The sequence below is a fragment of the Vipera berus genome (assembly GCF_964194415.1).
Source record: "Vipera berus genome assembly, chromosome: 10".
NCBI classification, from domain to species: domain Eukaryota; kingdom Metazoa; phylum Chordata; class Lepidosauria; order Squamata; family Viperidae; genus Vipera; species Vipera berus.
In genome coordinates this window covers 738,628-758,358 of record NC_138213.1, presented here as the reverse complement: position 1 = coordinate 758,358, position 19,731 = coordinate 738,628, and the positions used below count along the sequence as shown (strand labels likewise).

Here is a 19,731-nt window from a genome sequence, read left to right as displayed (position 1 = left end):
AGCTGAAAGAACTCACCCGCTCTGCTTTGGGCCCCAACCTTTTCAGCACTCCCCCCTTTCCTTCGTGACCCGCTTGCTGCTGGGTGGCGAAGTGGAGGAAAGCAGCGGAAACCCACGTGGCGTCGGAGGGCAGGGAAGTGGCTTCCGATGAGAGGCAGCTAGGAAGCGCAGGCAGAGTCAGTGGGAGAGTTGCCCGGTCAATCCTAAAAACCGACCGCTGATGGCGCCGGGAGGCCTTGGCAGGGCACGACCCAGCTGGGTTTCTGCTCTCCAAGTACACAGGAAGCAACCTCTCAGAGGGCATCTCTTCCTGAAGGAATAGGGAGGGAGGGAAAGCATCCCAGCCACCGGACCAGGCAGGGAAAATAAGACCACTTCTTCAGCTGAAGAAACGCGTCAGCAACAGCTTTCTTCTGGCGCTGCAGCATCTGAACGGCACCTGAGCTAAAGGGGAGCCACTTGAGGAGGAGGAGGAGGGGCAGCTGCTAAAGGGCACTGGACCAGTTGGAATAAGGGCCTGTTGGAGGTAAGGGCCACACAAGGGCAGGTAGAGTTCATTGGATCCAGGGAAGATCGAACAGCAGCCGGAATACAGCCCCCCTGCATCTACTCTGCGCTGCAATTTGACCAGGTCTTTGCTGGGACAACAGACGTAAGCCCCACGGCTGCAGAGACACAGCTCCTTGGACTCACCTCTGGAGAGAAGACTGTAAATCCTTCAGGCTTTGCAGCCCCTGGGCTAAAGGAGCACTGAAGAGTCTCCTCCATTGTGAGCAAAGCACAAACTCCAGCCTGGGCCACCATCGCTGGAGGAAGGCAAACAGCAGATATTCACTGAATACAGAAATCTCCAAATTTGTGCTGGACCTTCCTGAAGATCCTCTGTCCAGGGATTCAATAGTTTCCACCCTCCCTCTCCTTACAATGCACAGCAACAGTGGCCCCCACATGTCCGGTCCCCCAGGCCCACAACCAGCCCCTTTTCAAGCCTTTTGGGACAGCCACTGTTCTGGCAGCCAAATCAATGCTGAGGTTTTTATGTAATGCTTTATTAAAACAGGCTCTGCTTCACTGAAGCATCTTTGAGAAAAATTAGAATAATGCATTCATCATTATCTTCAACCCAACAGAGAAGATGAATATTGGGGCTTCGTCCCTCCAGGGCTGCTGCTACTTTTTTACGCTATTTTCTGGAAAGTCCGTCTCCTAATCCACAAACGCAGCCTGGCTTATGAAGCCCCCCGCACCACCAGTCAACGGAGCTGCCCAGAATTCTTTTCAAGGAGTTTCATAGATGGAGTTGTGATGAAAGGTCTCTTACCACAGCAGAACAGAGGAGGATGGGACACCTGGTTCGGCACGAAGAGAGCACGGCTGTCACCTCTTGGCCAGGATGGTTGCACTCCACACTGGTGCTCAGGAGGCCCTGAAGGACAGCAGATCCCTCAGCGTGCAGGAACCCCACGGGGCCCCGACACAAAGGGAGCCACAAAGAAACCAGTCTTGGCACCACAACAGCCAACATCATCACCACCACCACCATCAGCTTGAAGAATTTGCTTCCCGATTCCCAATAATTTTAAAACACATCCAACCCACAGACCACAGGAATGCAATGCCCCCCGCCCCATAATTCTCCATGGCAGCCCCTCTCCAGCCACTGCCCTTGCTGACACCACAGGGAAAGTGAGCAGGGGAGCCACCTTCCCTTCGTTCTCGCGGTTTCCCATTCTGACGCAATTCCACTGCCCCCACTGCCCACTTCCGGCAACTCTGAGCGGCTTCTCTGCCCCCGTCTCACGGAAAGCTCCCCAAGAGGAGGAGAACGAGGCTCATCTTTCGGGGCCCCTCCGTTGCTGGAGAGTGAGGGGTAGCTGAGGCCTAGCCTCACACAGACCCTCATGGGGTGAAGTGAGGAGCCCCCTTTGTCTTCTTTACCCTGAAGAAATGTGCGGTGATGTCATAAGGCAGAGAGCATCCTCTGGAGCAGCTGTTCCTCTGTAACAACACCAGATGGGAGAGAGAGATAAGGAAAGCATTCCCAAGAGACCGAGATCATTCCTCAGCCACCGTAAGTAGTCCTCAGCCATTCAAAGTTATGATGGACTTGAAAAGTTACCTGTAATTTGTCTGTGCCACCCCTCCGGTCATGCAATCGCATTTCCGGCAACTGGCTTGCACGATTGTTTTGCTGTTTTCCAGCAAAAACCGCTCAGTGGATAAGCCAGATTCAGACTCACAACCAAAATTCTGGGCACAAGTCGAAGACTGTGTGCATTTCAGGTGCATCTGCCCCTTAATGAAGCTGCAGCTGGCAGCTGTGCTAGATTTTGCATCTGCTTTTGAGTCCGCAGGCAAGGCAGTAAAATGCTACTAAAGGAACAGGATGAGGAGCTCAGGCATAACAAGCTAGAAAAGAAATCCCTTGTAAAAACCCACAGACTTGGAATGTCAGCTTGTCACTCTCCTTAAGGGAGCAGCCCGCTTTGCCTCAAACAACCCGCCACTCCCAGATTGCAAAAGAGATGGCTTGGGGCATCGACAGGAAGTGATACACACCAGTTCCGTGTTTACAAAAGAGAAAAAGCCTTCACAGGCCAGAACGATTTCCCCTCCTTTCTTCTGCGTCGCCACAAGAACAGACGGAGGCAGCCTTAAGAGGATCCTGAGGAAAAAACAGACTCCTCTCAGGTGAAGCCCAGCCCGACCCAGCCTTATTCAGGGGGCAGCTGGGCCTTCCTGCCCCCCCCCCGTCCACCCATGGAGAGCAGCTGCACTGTGTGTGTGTGTGTGTGTGTGTGTGTGGCGGGGGGGAGGGGCTTCAAGCGTCTGTCTGTTCACCTGGTCTGGGAGAGCAGCTCCTGCTGCCGGAGCAGCCGGGCCCCCAGAGCAGCACCGGTTCCCAGAGCCAGCAGCCTCTCCCGGAACACCTGGAGCAGGAAGTGCTCTCTCGTCTCGCAGCCCCCGGCCAGGCCTCTCCTGTGCTCCAGCTCCAGCTCCAGCACCAGCTCCTGAAATCAAGGCAAGCCTCTGAAGGCCTCTTCTCTCCTGCCCAGGGCAGAGTCCAAGCCGGTCCCTGCCAACACATCCAGAGGGTTCATGGGCCAAGACAGAAGAACCGTAACCCAGAGATACTGGGAAAATAACAAAACCCTGACAGCCATTGTTTGTACTGCTGCACAGTGTACTGTACACACACTATACCCTCTGGAAGAGAACCGGGTGGGTGGAGGAGGCAGAAGACCTGTTCCAACTGGGCTGACGGAGCAGCTTTACTGTGACTCCCTAAAGCAGCCAGTGGAATCGCAACTTGGGGCCAGCCTGGCTGGGACTGATGGGACTTGGACGTCTACCATGTCTGGGGGGCCCTAGCCTTGAGGAGGCTGTTCCAGCCAGCCAGCCAGCCCCACAGGGAACCGTTTCTTTGCCCATGGGGCAGAGGTGGGAATTCCATTGCCAGCCGCTGCCCATTTCAACGCAGTGGGGCACTTTCGCCTGCTTTCTTATGCAGACTTGGGAAAATGCTGGTTAGAGCCAGGTCAGACTAGCAGGCACAGATCCCCTGCCACTTAACTGGGCCGTGACGCTCGTGGGCTAGAAAGCCCCTCGGCCACAGCATTTGCTGAAAAGAGCTCCACCCAAAGCTCATGGAAAACATTCACAAGAAAAGGACACAAAGCAAGATGTAGCCGACACAACTCTGGCACCTGAAATCTGCAGTAGAGATCAGGGTTTCCTCTTGCATGGGTCACGGGACAGTTGGGGTTTGTTCGGAGACTGCCTGCTTCGGAGTCTGTCCTAAAATTCGAAGCAGTATAAAGACAACTGTAAATACACAAGACAAATCATGGCATTTCCTAGAACTAATAATAGGTAACAGATACAGGCCATCATTGGATAGCAGAAGGAACCGTATGTTAGAAAACCTCCACTGCCCGAGCAAGCAAATGCTTCAGAAAACCAGCTTACCTTTGAAGGAAATCCAGAATGGCCTTGGTAAAAAGAGCCCCCATCTCTCTCAGGTCCCCGTCACAGCCTCCAGCTTCAACAGACCTCGGGAGAAAGTGCTGGTGCAAAGACCAGGCATGGAACTCCTGCCTGCAGAGGAACCAAAAACCCAGTTTGCGTGGTGGGGGGGGAGGGAGGGAGGGAATGAGGAGAGAAGACACATGGAGCAAAAAAAAAAACACAAAGCAAGGAAATCGGGAGAACAGAAATGCTGCTACATTTGCTAGGACCAACCAACCACAGCAGGCTAAACTTGCCAGAGTAGCGATTCTTAAGCTGTTTGGCACAATTAAGCTGGTCTTGAATAAGGTCGTGGTGTTCTCCTCCCCAAATAAACACATTCTGTTGTTTTACACAATCATCTCAGCAGTCCCAAACTAGATCCTCGACTCACAGGCATTAATGAATTGGCCAAATTATCCCCTTGGGACGCTAAGGCGGCTCGCTCTCACCTCTCCTTAGCGGAAAGCAGGTCTTGGTCGGGAAGGACTTCCAGCTCCATCCTGAACCACTCGCAGAGGGTCAGCTGGAAGAAGGGCAAAAGTACTCAGGGCAGAAACGCAAAAGATCTCCCTCCTGAGGGCAACAGAGATGGGGGGTCAGTCTCAGCCCAGGAGCCCTGCCGAGTCACACCACCCCCAGCCTGGAAGGACTTGACGCTCGAGGCTCTGCGGGGGTCTTCACCTGGAAGGCTTCCTCCCGCAGCAGAGCTTGGAAAGGGGTTTGTTTCCACAAGCCGAGAGCAGCCTTTCGGTAGCAGAGAGGGGGGCGAGGCAGCCTTTCCCCAGGAAACGCAGCCGAGTCCCCTTGGCAGCCACTTCCTCGTGCTTCCAAGCAAAGCCGTGGCACAACATACTGGAGCTGCAAAGCAGGAGAGGTCCAGACATGCCACAGGACTGACTTAAAATGAAGAAACCCTCCTGGTTTCTGCCTCCTTTTTTAAAAAAAAATTTTTTTTTATTTTATTCAGAACAAAGTTAAAATACAAAACTCAATAAAAATCCAAGAACACAGAAAAGGAAACACAAAACAGTCAGAATATTTTTTAAAAAGGATGCACAGAAAACATAAGCACATTATCCCCTCTAGCTGAACTCTGCCTCCTTGAAGGGTGTTGCTGAGCAAACTGCTCAGGAGCAAATTGAGACTGCACCCCATAGACGCTGCCACCGCCAAGAAACCGCCCCCCACACACGCACACACACCACCACGCGCTTCCTTTCCCTCAGTTTCTCCTCTTCAGTCAGGCACCTGCAGAAATTAATTTGGTAGCATGACATTCATGCCTCGCTTGGTGATTAGGCAGGACAGCCACATGTGAGATGCTGGAATAAAAAAACTCCCTCAATGAGGAACAAACAGTGCAACTTCGGGAAGGCTGAGCTAATAGCGCTGCAGCCACCACCAAGTTCTGACCTGTCGTCAGACAGAAGCTTGGACAATCCCACCCAGCACCAGGTCCCTGAGCAGGAATCTCAGCAGGAGGAAAATGGAGACAGGCTGGATTGAATTTAGGGCAGGAAAAAAAAAGTTACCTTTTTCACGAAACCCGGATGAAGTACGGAACAAAGGCGCTCACGGGAAAGGGAAGGAAACTTGCACAGAAAGTATGAAACTGTTGCAGTGCAAAACCTGCGGAAAGAGGGTGTGTGGAAGAATCGTTTATGGGACCAGCTTTTCAGACGTTAGTAGCTCATCCCACTCTTCATTTGAGGAACAATTTTTATGCATCTCTTTCTCGCCAGCTGCTAGATTGGATCCAACAATGCTGAGAAGAGATCAGCCCAAGAAAGAGCCCCAGGGAATGTCTGCTATTCCATTCGGGCCCTCCGTTTTTACAAAATGCCTAATAACCCGAGCCCTCTCTCAAAGCCGAGTGCTGGACCCCAAAGTGTGGCACGAGGCGCCATCTTCCCCTACGAAAGGGAAGACTTATGACCCAGATGGAGAGAGGGGCTCACCGCAAGCAGAAGAGAGCTGAGTCTCCAGACCTGGGTGCCAATAAATAGTCCCACAGTGCAGCAAGAGGAAGGTCTGTGTGAAGAGCCACAGGAGGAACTGAAGGGAAGCAGAGGTCCACGGAGGGAAGCAAGGCCTCGGCCTCGTTGAAATGGACCACAAAGGCAGCCAAGCCCAGGATGTGGGAGTCACTCAGAGAAGGTCCCTGCAATCAGCGAATGGGGAGGTTGCCAGGTACACCAGATCAAGTGCAACAGGCGTCAAAAAAACCCCTAAATTTCTCCAAGAGAGGAATGCCCTGAGCATGTCACTGCTCCATAATCCTGCAGAACCAACCTGGTGGTAGAGAAGTTGACAGAGACGGCTCAGCAAGGAGGCCAAGAGGGGGCGGTGCCCACAGATCATTTTCACCAAGAGGGACGGCCAGGGACCTTGCCTGCGGGGAACACAAAGCTGCCGTGGTATAACTGTGAGAATGAATATGAGGGGTGCATAAATGTTCCAGCGCAGACGCTGCAAACATCTCAGATCTGTTTTACCTATCAGGAGGCAGGAAGAAAGAGGCAGCCATTACATCCTGACAGAAGGATCCCAGCAGAAGATCGACAACCTGAAACCAAGACACAGTCGGCTGTTGATGAACTTCTGGGCAAGCAGGTGCGGGCCCAGCTAAGCCACGGCTCCGAGGAAGTAAGAGGGACGTGCCCTTCTAGGCCCCCCGTTGCCCCGCCCACTCCAGCCACATCCTGCCCCACGCACCCCTTGATCTGCTGCTCCAACCTCAGGAGCAGAAAGGTCCAGCCTGACCCTCAAGGTCAGGGATGCGGCTTCATCATCATCTGTCACGTGTCCCAAAACCTCTGTCAGCTTCCCAGAGATGACCGCAATCTGGGCTGGAATGGCTGCAACACGGAAAAGCAGGATAAAAAGGGGTCCTGTGAACTGCCCAGGAGCAGCAGCAGAAAAGGAAACGCTGCTGAGTTTCTTTAAGGAAGATGTTCTCCTATAAGTTGGAGAAGCAGCCGCCTGCTTTTGACGGGCTGGGTTCAAAGGACCTGTTCCAAAACCAAAACGGTGCTTGAGTAATCTAGATTGATCTGGACTAGACCTGAATTTCATCACTATGCCAGAAACGGAGCAGAGATTTGCCCAGATCTTTCGCTGGGACACAGCCGAGCTGCCCCAGGGGATTTCTGAGAGGCCCACCTGGCAATGTCATTCCAACCCTGCCATGTGAACGAGCTCGGAGGGCCTCCAATGTGGCTCAGTTAGATTAGAGCAGAGCTTCTCCACGTTGGCAGCTTCAGGATGCCCAGACTTCCAACTCCCAGAATTCCCCAGCCGGCATGCTCTGCATTAGAGGCTCAGGGAAATCCTCAAGATGCCTCTGCTATTCTTGGCCCACTTTCTTCCCCGTGGATAGGCCAGCTTTACCTACCACCGTGCTTGTTTGCATCTGTGATGAGCAGCCTCAGCGCTTCAAGTTCAGCCTTTAGTGGCTCCAAGGGTTCCTCAGGGCCCACCACCTTTCTCTCAGCCGATCCCTCTGAGGAGCAGAGAAAACAGCTTTGGATCATGCTGAGAACTGTGGGCAGTGTCCTGGAGTCTCATATATGGGCGGGGGGGGGGAGAAGGAGAGGTTGGAAGAAGCTTGCAACCGTGGCCATTGCTCCACCTGAAGCATTTTCATGCAGAAGAGAAGAAAGTGGCCCTCATCCCTTCCTGGAACTTCAAAGCTCACAATCTGAAGTTTAAGTAGTTTGGCAAAGTAACCTCAATCCAGCCAAGGCTATTATGGGGTGCTGGGCTGACATATGGCACCTGTTATAGCCTGTCACTCTCTCACTCTGTCTCTCTCTCTCCCTCCCTGGTTTAGCTTGCTCCTCCTAAATACCAGTTCACAGTATATGTGCCTGACAAGTGCAGCCCTTGTCAGTTAACCAAATTGAAGTATTTCAGCTCCTTGCAAATTTCCTGAAGAATTCAGGGCTTCCAGGCATTAATCCTACCTGGCAACTACAATGCCAGCAGCTGTTTGGAGTTTAACCTGCAATGCCACTCTCTGCATCAATCTGGTAGGATTAAGGGATAAAAATCAACCAAACTGGCTGGTCCAGTGGTTTGCAGAAGCCACAAGATGACTCCCACAGCCACCAGAGATCGCCCCCAGCAAACCAGCTTCCGGAGCTCACCAGCCATGAGTTGGGCCCCTGCGCATCTTCCTGACTCTCAGGACTTGGAGCATGTGAGGCTGACTGCAGCATCTCAGGTTTTGCAGCTCTTAAGAATGGCTTCACCCAGTGCTGCATTTGTCCCAGGAACTGCAGCGTAACTCCGCAGGCTCACCCAACTCAAAGGCCCAGGATTCGCCCTGTCCCAAAGCTCTTTGATGGCTCAGTGCCAGATGCTAGTGATTCCGCTGGCAGGCCTTGCCCCACCCTTCGGCAAAAAAGAGGCATGCCGAATGTCTCCTTTTGCGCAGGAGAACAAAAACGGGTTTTCATGCACAGAGAACCGTGGAAACAAGTTCAGGAGGCTCACCTGGCGAGGGCTTCCTTTTAGCGGCTTCGCATTCTTCCAAGTAAGTGGCATATGCATTCGGGGGGATTTTTTCAGCCCTAGTTTAGGAGACACAATTGTTTTTCCTCCAACACTCAATGTTGCTGCATGCCAAACATTTAGTGACATTCCTTTCTCTTTCCCTATTTTCTCCAAACTTGAGACAAATGTCTTTCCTCTAAAATGCAGTCGTGGGTGCCTACTGGCACCTTCGGCCTCTGGAGTCTCTCCCTAAAACAACCAGGGATGTTGCCGGATGGAAGATGTGAAACCAACGGGGTCTCTTCCCAAACAGCTTCTGATTACAACCCTTTCAAAGGAGAGGAGTCCTTGGGGATACGGGTTTGAATAGGCAAAGAACCGTTCTTATTCTTACAGTATTGACTAAATAGCGAAATGATAACGAAAAGCTTTTAATTAGCATTAGAAAGGGCTACTCTTGAAAGAAACTTGCACCTATGGTCCTGGCCAAGGGAAAGGAAATTGCTAGCTAATGAATTGCTAGAAGAAAGTACTAATCCCTTTCTAGCTCGTTTGTGAAAAAGCAACTATCACAGTTTTTCTAATTACAGAAGCAATACAATCGCAATAACCATGGGCAGAATATTTGTATCATATGCTCTATTAGCAGGACCCCTTACTGGCTACAAAGAGTGGCGGTCACTGTAAATCGAAGGAAGATTGAAATCCAGAGTAATATTACTGGGATTGGTTAAATAGCCTGTATGCCATTAACAAAGCAGAACAGATCATAATACAAGGAAGCCAAGGTCAGGTCAAATGACACAATGCTTCCCATTGAAAATGGGGGTGGGGGGGTGGCTTTTATCTCAAATGCTGCCTTCCTACCTCTTGAGGGCTCCTATCAAAGCTGTGCGGGCATCGGGGGCTCCAGGAAGCTACAGATACAATCATAAAAGAAGTTGGTATGAATCTCACATTGCAAAGTTAACATACTGCAGGCCTTTCTCTTCTCCAGCTTATTTAAGAAAGTTTTCTGTTAACAGAGCAACATTCTGAACAAAAGAAGATCAAAGCCAAAAGATTTAAAGACTCCACTTAAGGATGGAAAGAAGGAAAACTCACCACTCGCGGCGCAAGCAAAGCGGGAAGGAAACGGGAGAGGTAATAGCACCGCCTGAAAACACTGAGACAGAAGCAGGTGGATCAATCACAGTGGGCCACCCAGCCCGAGATGGAGGACAAATAAAATTCAGGAGTAAAATGCAGATTATAAATGTAAATATGAGGCTCTGAATCCCTTTGATTGAACAGCGTCTTCCAGCAGGATCCTGCGAGTGAGCCTTCTCTGCAAAAGGGCTTGGCCCCTGGGCCGAGAGGCCGGCACTCTGCAGTGGCTCAGAACAGCTGTGAAGACCCTTCCAACAAAAGACCTCTGTTGTTGTTATTGCTGTTATTATATCTGTAAATATGTAAAAAGAAAATTGCTGGCCTTGCAAATTTGCTCTTGAAAGTATACATTTGTAAGTGAGAACCTGACATTTTTGTATTTGGGGGTTTTTCCTCCTTCCTGGCCCTTTCAGCCTCCTTTCCTTCCACCCTCAAAAGGGGAGACCTTACCTGGCTTCCATCACACTTGCTGGGATCTTGCCAGTATTCTGGAATATCTGGATGGCCTTCTCAACATCCTGAAGAGCTTGACAGCATGGCTATGTGTCACACACACACGCACACACAAAGAACATCTGTTTTGAACCACTGCCCAGGTCAAGGAAGACTGTCTCATGATGGGGAGAAGAGTTTGGGGGCAGGGCAAGCACTGAGCAACAGGAAGGACATCAGTCCAACCAGCTGGCTAAACAGTTTGCAGTGGAATATCGTAAGCTCCCTGGTCCATTTTGCAGACAGGAAGGTAAAATCTGCCCTCAGAGGTTACCATGACAACAAGTGGCAGTCTTTACTGGGCCGGGGCCTGAGTCCATACCTGGGAGGCGTCCTTGGTGGAAGAGAGATTCTCATAGAGGCCCATGTCTTCTATCGACACCTGGGGAGACAGACAGACAGAGCCGAGGAGTGGGCAGACGGAAGGTCACGGGCATTCTACCACCCTCCTCCATTTGCCCCCAGGGTGGGGGAGGCACCTTGAGATCTGCCAGGCGAGTCTTGGCCAGTGTGATGTATTCCAGCAGGAGGGAGCGGTATTTGCTGGGCACAAATGGGGGGTGCAGAAGGTGGACCTAGAGTTTCAGACAAGGTGAGGTACAAAGCATTGCAGATGCGTCGATGCAGCAGGTCTCTGAGCTGCACATCCAAGACTTCAGAGAAACTGGTGGGGGGACCATTTCCTTGCCCCCACTTAGGAGCCTGGATGTCCTTCCCTTTCTTTTGGAGGTAGGGAGCTCCAGGAGTCGCTTTCCCCAGGCCTGTAAATGACGGCTTTGCAACCTCGTCCTTTGCTCATGCCAAGTCCACTAGGCAGAAATGTGCAGATTGGGGTTCACAATGCTTCGACAGCCTCCTCCGAGCTAGCACCTACTTGGTTTCAACTCCCATCATCCCCAGCCAGCCTGGCCTTTGGGCAATAGTTTAATATGCCCGGAGTGCTAGCAAATCTCGAAGGCCACCCGCCGAGGAGCGAAGGCAGCGCCCACCTTCAAGTGCTGGGGAGCTTCGAAGGGCACTAGCTGCGACAGGAACTTGAAGAAGAAGAAGAGCGTCTTCTTGCTGCCGCCATGGAGGCTGCTGCTGCTCCCAAAGGTGAGCTGGAAGCAGAAAGCGCTGCCTAGAGCTCACCTGGCCAGCACCCCACCTCCCTGCCCCCGATGTCTGGCGCAGCTGCCTGGGACCCCCTGCAGCCCGATGGACCAAGGGTAGGCGGCAAAGGGCCTTTCCATCCACCTTCCCCGGGGGTACCTGGACCGAGGCCCCGGGAGGCCTGAAAGCAGGCAGGGCCGCAAGGCTGCAGCTTGGCTCCGCTTGGGCCTCCTCCAAAGCCCTAGGAAGCCCCCGTCCTTGCAAGGGCCCGGAAATCCTCTGGTGGCTCTCACCTTAAACCATTCTGCGTAAGGGGGGAATAAAGCAGGGCCTTCCAAGGCTGCCTGGCGGACGATTAAGAACGCAGTGATCAAGCTCTCCAAATCGTAATTCGCAAAGGCCTTTCTCAAGAGACCACTCAGGAGGTCTGGGAGAGACACAGAACAGTCTTGAATTCACTGCCCAACTGTAGTTAGAGAAACATCCAGAGCCATAGTTCGAGGCCAAATCACGATCTAGCAAAGTTTTCAGTGTCTCCCAGTTCCCAGCCGCTGCCAGTACCTTTAACCAGCTGATCCGCTTGGGAGTGACAAACCAACAGGGCAGAGATGCACGAGAGGACATGATGCCAGTTTACTTCGCTTGTCTCCAGGACCTGCTGCAAGCGCTGGGTCAGTTCCTCTGGCTGGAACACCAGAAAGAGCTGGAATGGGAGGAATTGCTTTTGAAATCGTGGGGAGCAGATTTCTGAAAGCCGAGTCCAACCGCTCCCCAAGTGACCCTCTGCTCAGGTGTTCAGAAGCGAGAGGCTCTCAAGAGATCACCACGGATATTGGCAATTTTTCATATTCCACAAGGAAAAATCCTACTCTTCCTCCCTTCCAGCCCTGCCTTGAATTAAAACAGGAAACATCCGGGAGGCCCTTCCTGTTCCTTTCCCCTCCCACTGTTGACAGCCTCCATCTGCTCTGCCAGCTTCTTGGCAGAGCAAACTGCTGGTGCATTTCCTGGGTTTCCTGCCCTTCTGGGCCAGAGAACCAGTTCTGTAATAGTTGAATCATTTTTGAGTAGTGCCAATGCTGCCCGGGTCGCATGGCGGGCTCTTGTAGAATGAAAACTGGTAAAGCACAGCCTGGCCTATTAAGCAGCGTTCACTGGAAAGGAGCACATACTTTGCGGTATAAGGTAGCAAGCGCCGAGCTGGTTCTGGCAAAGCTCCATTCCCTCTGCAGACGGATGGCATCGGAGACTGCTCAGAAAGAGGGAGGGAGGGCAGGAGATGCTGGTTTCGCAGAACAGCAAGAGCCAGACTGCAGAAGAAGCCTCTTCCGTCTGACAAAATAGGCAGGCCTTTCCTTCCAAGCAGTTCTTCAGAACAGCCACCCCACACCCCATCCTTCCCTCCCCCTCCTCCTCCCACTGGTCACTGCAGAATCCAGAGCCCCAGAGACGGACAGCGGCCAGGCTCTGCCACCTTGCGGGAAGGGCAGAATGCTGGAGCAACGGAAAAGGACACCTCCTGTCCTGCCCCACCCACTCCACCCCAGCAGCTGCTGAATGAAGAGACAGTCCCAGAGCAGGAGTCTCACGTTAACTGTTAACAACTCAGGAGTAAAATATGCTTTGTCCTCAGCTGAAGAACTTATTTGACTGAGCACCAAGGAATTTATCCCTCAAAAAAAGGAGAAACAAGAGCCGTGTTCCAACCAGACCGTTGGACCCTGTCAACTCACCAGCTTGGCCTTCAAAGACACACCAAACAGAGGTGCTGGCAAGAGTGTCGGGTCTTATGGGGAGGTGGTCCAGAGCCCTCCAGGGTGCCTTCCAGGAGCCGCAGAGGGTCCTCCAGAAGACCTCCCTGTCCCTCAGCAGTTCCAAAAGGGAGCACACCTGGCCCCCTTCTGGGGATCCTACCTGTCAGATGGGGATTGTAGGTAAGCACACGGGTGAAGATGTGCCCAAAGAGCAGCTGCAGAGACTCAGGTGGAGCCGTGCCGTGGAAAATCATCAGGCTGTATACTTGGAGCCTGTGCACAAAAGGGGAAAGAATAATGAGTCAGCATGCTTGAGAATTGCTGCTAATTGCTCCCATTTTTTCAGTAAGTAGGCATTTACTAGAAGGCCAGTAAATAAATGATAAATATTTTCTGATTATTGCTCAAGCACTTGGGAAAAAATATAAAAGCATGCTATTATTAGAAATATAACAACACAATTCAGTGGGCAGAACTTTGGCCCGGCAGAGAACTGCTGCTGTAAACGGGAATTCCATTTGAAGAGAGCATCACACTGCTTTGTAAGCAAGGAATGAAGCCACTTGGGAAACACACAAAAGGATCTCTTGCAGAAGAAACACTGTTCACCCAGTTGGCAGCTCTCCGATCCCCCCTCTCCCAGCCCTAACCTTGGAAAGAAGTCAAATCCTTACCAGCATCTCACAGCCTTCACTATGGGGGAGGCACTACCCTGCTTCTCTGTAGCTACAGCATCCAGCACCCCTAAAGACAAGACAAGGGAGCATCTTCACTAAGGAGAAGCAAGCTTCAAGCAGAACAAGCAGAGGGCCATATCCAGGGAACAGGACAAGAGCCACAGAGCCACAGGCTCCACAAGGAATAATTTCTCAAGGGTGGAACCTCAGCCTTAATCATGATAGTGGCCTGGGAGAATTTTCCCTTCTTTCTGAAAACTTGTCTTATCATTGCAATATATTTACTGCAGAAGCGTCTATGAAGGGAACATCACTGCTCAATAGCATAGATGGGAATGAAAAACAAAAAACTCTGTATTTTGGGGAAAAAAGTAATCTGGAGACCAAAGATCTTCAAAGCCGAAGTTGGGATTGTGGTCCTTCCTTGGGAGAATTAACCCCCAGTGTTCTGTTATGCAATGCAGTGTGTGTGTGTGTGTGTGTGTGTATGGGGGGGAGAGGAAACGCACAATTCACAGCTCAGCTGTCTGGAAATTTCAGTGTAGCTGAACACGCACACCTCAAAGGATGTACTAGGAGTTCAAGCTACTTGTGTAGTAGCAATGTCCTATAAGTAATTCTCACAAGCCTCTCTCTAAAGTGTGTGATTACACTCCTGATCCGACATGATCCCCTTCTACAACCATCACTTACATGCCAGCATTTTCTCCAGCACAGCACAACAGATCTGCAAAATGAAAAGAGCAAAGTTCTCAACTTTTCAGGAAGCATCAGCAACAGCTTTCCTTTGTTTGCCTCCTCTGAGATTTCAGAGCAAGCAGAGTGCTTCCTCCTCTGTTTTTTATTATTTTTGATTGATTCCCACATGGGGATGGCTGGTTTGAGAGAAAGTCAAAATGAACTTCCATGACTGAGATCTTAACACCCCTCCCCAGCATCCCACAGGCGTCTTCTGGTAACCAAGGAGGACTTTGCTGTTCTGGCCTGCTGCATGAGCTCAGCCCAGCCATGATGGCCCATTAAGCAAGTGGGGGCCGCTGTAATGCACAAAGCCAGCTGCTCGGTGACTGGAAAGAACTTCACAGGAGGTCAGGCAGGGGTTTCCCAGCCCCCCTAGAGACGGTGCGACTGGAATGCTACACAGCAAATCTCCTCTAGCCTTACTTCAGAAACGTGGTTCATTTCCAACTTCTTTTCAGACTTGGATGTTTTTGGAAATCCATTTTGAAGGAGCACAAGAGCCAAATCTAGGGATTAGGAAGGAAGGCCAGGTCAGGGACCTCCTATGCCAGCTGGATGAGGCAAGAAAAGATGCAGAAAGTATGGAAAAGGGACTCAGACAAGAGATGGTGAAAGGCCGTCCAGAGGGGTCCCCTTTTGCTTTCACAAATCTTAACCGATGAAGCAAAATGAAAGGAAGAAGCAGCCAGAGACATGAACACTCCAGTCCGTCTTCCTCAGTAATTGAACATTTCTCATCTTTTCCTGCCCTTGTTTGTACCTGGCTTTTGCAATCGTTATTCTAAACATAAAGCATTCTATTTTATTTGTATCTTATTGCTTTTTATTTAAGAAAAAAGAGAAAAACAGGAGCAAAACACAAATAGGGAACTCATTTATACAGAATATAGGTTTAAAAAGTTGTATAAATGTATTAGAAATAAAGACATATTTGAATATTTGCATTAGACAAGTATACATGCAACTGTAACTGTATTGTTACAATATTTCATGTTTCTCCTTTGCCATACTTGTTTCACCTTTTTGCTAGAGCACTTTTCATGTTGTTTTTCTTCTCTGATAACCGTATGTCTTTTTGGCATATTAAGTATTGTAAAGTCTGCCAGAAGCCAGTGTGGAAACTGCACGGCGTAATTGTTGTGTGTCCGGCTGTTTGTTAAACAAAACTAAGTCACACCAATACTTAATAGTACAAATGAAGTAAGATGAAACCAGGTCTCGTGTTACAGGAGAGTTCAGCAGAAGTAGCCCCCTCTCCTTTGATGGGGGAGAGAGAGAGCAGGGCCACAGCCGGAAGCTGCAAGGGAATTCACAGGCCTGGACCTTTTCCTGGACACCAGCCCCACATCCATCCCTTTGTTTCGGCCCTCCTTGCCTGTGAGAATGTTCTGGCCAGTCTCAGTGTCCACTTCGTCCATCTGATGGCACAGGAGGCAAAGGCTACTGGACAACCAATCCACCAGTGCGGGCACCTCCAGATTCCTGAGAAGACAGAAGAGCCCACAACATTTGCCTTTTCCAGAAAGTTTCTCCCCTCCAAACGTTCCACTAAAACAGGTCTCCAACTGTGGACTTCAACTCCCAGAATGCCTCAGCCTGCATACAACTTCAACTCTGAAAGGTGAGGTCCACGAGTCTTAAATTTGCCGAGTTTGGAAGCTCCTGCACTAAAAGGACAAAATGCACCTACTCTGAAATTTTAAGTTCCGAGCAGTGAAAGTTACTTTACATCAGGCCTCCACTCGGCTTAGCGTGGCCTGCAAATGCAGCGATTGTTCCCACGGAATAAACTGCAACAGGGTGTAGAAGCTTTCTTCAGTGTTATCTAAACCAACTAGCAGCTGCTCCCCACAAATCACTGCAAATCTTGCTCGGTGAGCAGCTCTCTTCAAGGGGAGGATTCGGGCTTCCACAAACAAGTCAAAATGATAAGAGATGCCACCTCAAGCCAAAATCACAGGCAAACATTCAAGCGTCTACCTACTTCTCCAGTAATTCTTCCAAACGAACAATGTTCTCTCTGTGCAGGTGCCATGCAACTTCCAAAATAGGTGGGCGCTGGAGGAAATAGCACTAAGGTCAGATAATTTGGAATGCAGAGATGCCAGCAACCCAACAACTGGCCTCCACCCAAAAACACCCAAGTAACTAACTCTGGAACAAGAGCAGGTTTCCAAGGCAGCCTTTCCCTCTCCATCCATGGAGGAACACTCACTTTCTGGCCATCCTTAAGAGGAGAGCAACTCAGAAACTGTACGGCCACCAGAATGGCCTGAGGGCAGCCGTGTAAGCATGCTATCGTAGCCAGATTCACTGCTTCCACCTCCTTCTCAGCTCTAATGATCTTACCTGCATTTTCCACATTTCTTGAGCAAAAACAGATTGACAGAAAGCATTGTAAGTTAATAATTCCTTCAAGGACTGGAACAAACAAAGCAACTCCTTCTGCAAATAAAAAATAAAATACAATGGAGTGATTTGAACAGAATTTTTGTTGTTGTTGTTAGTTGCGAAGTCGTGTCCGACCCATCGCGACCCTATGGACAACGTTCCTCCAGGCCTTCCTGTCCTCTACCAGAACAGAATTTTAGTCAGTTGCAATAGCAATAAACCTATGTTTATAGGTAACTCTTAGTAATATTTTTTTAATTTGTTGAACAAGACATAGGGGTCTGGTTTACAGTACAATGCACATGGCTTGGCATTATAGTGAGCCAATCCTAAACTTATGTATATTCTTCAAATATTGAATGACAATGCTCCTTTGGAAAATTAACTATCTTTTTAAAAATGTACTTTTAAAGTACTTTTAGGCTGGCTTTTTGTAAAACTATTTTCATTATATAAATAAATCTTCTCCTACTAGCCTGCAATTCTCAGAATTCCCCATGGCTATTTCAGGACCACTAACCACTATTTCATCTTTAGGAAGGCCTGAACAACTTGAATGTGCTTCCCTCCACCCTGCCATACATGAAACTGGCATATTTCCCTTACTCTCTGTTCTGCACCCAGTAGTGTAGTCTGATCAGACTCCATAGAGATCTTCTCAATGAGGTTGGCTGCTGTTCTGGCCGACAAGACGCCTGCTGGAATGCCCAGCACAGAGGCCTCATCCTTCAAGGCAGTGACTACAACAGAAGAGAAGAAACTCCATCCAGACCTTAAATATACCACCCAAATTGCAAATGGAAATAGCACAACACGATGGGGCTGAAAAGGTAACGAAGAAGAAAAACCCAATTGTTGGCAGACACATTAAAAAGGCTCAGTCACAGGCGAGGAATACTTGAATTCTGGAAAACTACGCCTGTCAATAACTACAAAGAATCCTGAATCAGACAGTCTCAATATTATTATTTTACTGAATGGACATTTAGCCACTCACTCTGGAAAAATAAATTCTATTTCACCCACCTACAAATTGTTCTGGAACTGACGTTTTATTTCCACCTCTGCCCAAGTTACTGGAAAGCAAGGACTTGCCATGTTCTGAACTTCCATTCTGTTAAAAAAGAGAGAAAAGGGCCATTGTCTTGACTGTAAAAGTAAAGGTAAAGGTTCCCCCGCACATGCATGCTAGTCGTTTCCGACTCTAGGGGCCGGTGCTCATCTCCGTTTCAAAGCCGAAGAGCCAGCGCTTGTCCGAGGACGTCTCCGTGGTCATGTGGCCGGCATGACTAGACGCCAAAGGCGCACGGAACGCTGTTACCTTCCCACCGCAGTGGTCCCTATTTTCCTACTTGCATTTTTACGTGCTTTCGAACTGCTAGGTTGGCAGAAGCTGGGACGAGTAACAGGCGCTCACTCTGCTACGCGGCACTCGGGATTCGACCCGCCAAACTGCCGACCTTCCGATCGACAAGCTCAGCGTCCTAACCCACTGAGCCACCGCGTCCCTTGTCTTGACTGTAGGGAGTATCAAACCCTTTGGTCTTTTGTGGCCTGTTGCAGACACAGCATAAGGCATCACTAACTCATCAAATACGTCAGAATCCCCAAAGGAACACAGCATTCTCTGAGATGGATAGTCTCCCACTACGCTTAAAAGGAACAGGGAAACGCACGCAGAAAATACTTAGCATTTTAGAAAATGTGCAGCCATGCAGGTTAACCTCCTGCAGCTTGACACATATGATCGACAAGGAAGCTAATGATGGTTAAAATATCTGGAGGTCAGTCTGGATTTGAGAAAATGCCGATGCAAAGGCACTTTTAAAGTCAAGCAGTTCAGGCATCAGACCCGGTTGCTCACCTCCAGCAGGAGCTCGTCCAGCCTCTGGTTCCGGCTCAAAATGTGCAGGGCCGCTTCCCGCAGTTCCTGCTGAGTTTTTGGTTCCCTCTTTTGCTTCTTGCGTCTTCCCGCTAAAAAACAGAGAATTTATTAGCCTTATAATTCTATTTTTAATTGACAGGGCCTTTGAACATACCAGCGCGCAGCTCCCTTCCCATTTCATATCCCTCACAGAGATGCTGGCTCTGAGCATATGCAGACTGCAATTCATGCAGACTGCAATTCCCACCCTTCGTGGCTACCGCGGAGAGTCTCTGGGCACACACATAGCACCGCCGCCGCCGCCCCCCCCCCTCGCCCCGTACCCAGAAGGGCAGAAAGGGCCCGACCGGCCATTCTCCCAGAGCGGCGCCTCCCACCAACTAGCGCGCCCTATGTTCTGATTGGCCGCCGTCTGAACGCCTCCTCCAATAGGAAGGGGACAAAAGAAGAGTTTCTCTATTTGCTAAGCGGGAGCTGCGGCCATTTGGGGAGTGGAGTGAGGAAGGAGCAAACGAGCCCAGCGCCATTTTTGGTGTGGCAACCCCCCCCCCCATTCTGGCAGAGCCCCTGAGCGGGGAGGTCTACTGCGCAGGCGTGGTTTGCAGAGCAAGGCTGCCGTTGTGAGGGCGCGCGGCTGTGTCTCTTTCTGGGAACCGAATTCGGGAGGAAGGGTTGCGTGGACTGGCTGCTTCCCGGCTAATTTGCAACCATCCGCCCGGGTGCTGCGCCTGTGAAATCAGCTGGCGAGCGGAGTCTCCGGTTCCCTCTCCACCGTTGCCTCCAACCTCAGGCAGCCCGAGTGTGGCGGGGAGCTGCAAGAGGCTGATCCCTGAATTGGAGAGAGAGAGACTTTTTATCTTTGCAAAGGGGCTGCTTTGCCCACCCGAAAATACAGGCAGTTCTCGATTTACAACCGTTGACCCGGCACTGGGAAAAGTGACTTATGACTATTTTTTCACATTTATGACCTTTGCAGCATCCCCAGGACCACGTGATTTACATTCGGATGCTTGGCAGTTGGTTCCTGTTTATGGCAACCGCA

General features: G+C 50.4%; 1 protein-coding gene and 1 long non-coding RNA gene across 2 annotated transcripts in view; one reads left to right on the top strand and one right to left on the bottom strand.

The window, feature by feature from the left end:
• The window catches only part of FANCA (FA complementation group A), a 22,999-nt gene extending 3,268 nt beyond the window's left edge, over nucleotides 1-19,731 (bottom strand). Inside the window, exons 1-37 of the mRNA XM_081335982.1 lie at nucleotides 19,013-19,731; nucleotides 18,669-18,778; nucleotides 17,831-17,918; nucleotides 17,411-17,544; nucleotides 16,763-16,858; nucleotides 16,398-16,471; nucleotides 15,789-15,895; nucleotides 14,837-14,919; nucleotides 14,366-14,399; nucleotides 13,670-13,739; nucleotides 13,156-13,268; nucleotides 12,414-12,490; nucleotides 11,803-11,944; nucleotides 11,535-11,668; nucleotides 11,139-11,249; nucleotides 10,629-10,724; nucleotides 10,472-10,531; nucleotides 10,108-10,196; nucleotides 9,613-9,673; nucleotides 9,376-9,425; nucleotides 8,509-8,585; nucleotides 7,406-7,513; nucleotides 6,727-6,869; nucleotides 6,507-6,577; nucleotides 6,304-6,403; nucleotides 5,970-6,172; nucleotides 5,544-5,640; nucleotides 4,693-4,869; nucleotides 4,461-4,534; nucleotides 3,970-4,098; nucleotides 3,708-3,798; nucleotides 2,842-3,011; nucleotides 2,560-2,665; nucleotides 1,939-1,998; nucleotides 1,322-1,426; nucleotides 694-806; nucleotides 17-158 (exon numbers count right to left, since the gene is read on the bottom strand). Coding sequence (XP_081192108.1) covers nucleotides 17-158; nucleotides 694-806; nucleotides 1,322-1,426; nucleotides 1,939-1,998; nucleotides 2,560-2,665; nucleotides 2,842-3,011; nucleotides 3,708-3,798; nucleotides 3,970-4,098; nucleotides 4,461-4,534; nucleotides 4,693-4,869; nucleotides 5,544-5,640; nucleotides 5,970-6,172; nucleotides 6,304-6,403; nucleotides 6,507-6,577; nucleotides 6,727-6,869; nucleotides 7,406-7,513; nucleotides 8,509-8,585; nucleotides 9,376-9,425; nucleotides 9,613-9,673; nucleotides 10,108-10,196; nucleotides 10,472-10,531; nucleotides 10,629-10,724; nucleotides 11,139-11,249; nucleotides 11,535-11,668; nucleotides 11,803-11,944; nucleotides 12,414-12,490; nucleotides 13,156-13,268; nucleotides 13,670-13,739; nucleotides 14,366-14,399; nucleotides 14,837-14,919; nucleotides 15,789-15,895; nucleotides 16,398-16,471; nucleotides 16,763-16,858; nucleotides 17,411-17,544; nucleotides 17,831-17,918; nucleotides 18,669-18,778; nucleotides 19,013-19,043 — 3,726 coding nt within the window. The 5' untranslated portion in view covers nucleotides 19,044-19,731. The remainder of the gene's footprint in view (nucleotides 1-16; nucleotides 159-693; nucleotides 807-1,321; nucleotides 1,427-1,938; nucleotides 1,999-2,559; nucleotides 2,666-2,841; nucleotides 3,012-3,707; nucleotides 3,799-3,969; nucleotides 4,099-4,460; nucleotides 4,535-4,692; nucleotides 4,870-5,543; nucleotides 5,641-5,969; nucleotides 6,173-6,303; nucleotides 6,404-6,506; nucleotides 6,578-6,726; nucleotides 6,870-7,405; nucleotides 7,514-8,508; nucleotides 8,586-9,375; nucleotides 9,426-9,612; nucleotides 9,674-10,107; nucleotides 10,197-10,471; nucleotides 10,532-10,628; nucleotides 10,725-11,138; nucleotides 11,250-11,534; nucleotides 11,669-11,802; nucleotides 11,945-12,413; nucleotides 12,491-13,155; nucleotides 13,269-13,669; nucleotides 13,740-14,365; nucleotides 14,400-14,836; nucleotides 14,920-15,788; nucleotides 15,896-16,397; nucleotides 16,472-16,762; nucleotides 16,859-17,410; nucleotides 17,545-17,830; nucleotides 17,919-18,668; nucleotides 18,779-19,012) is intronic.
• LOC308672801 lies at nucleotides 7,567-10,026 on the top strand. Its single transcript, XR_014027513.1, has 2 exons — nucleotides 7,567-8,548; nucleotides 9,534-10,026. It is a non-coding gene; the product is annotated as an uncharacterized lncRNA (long non-coding RNA).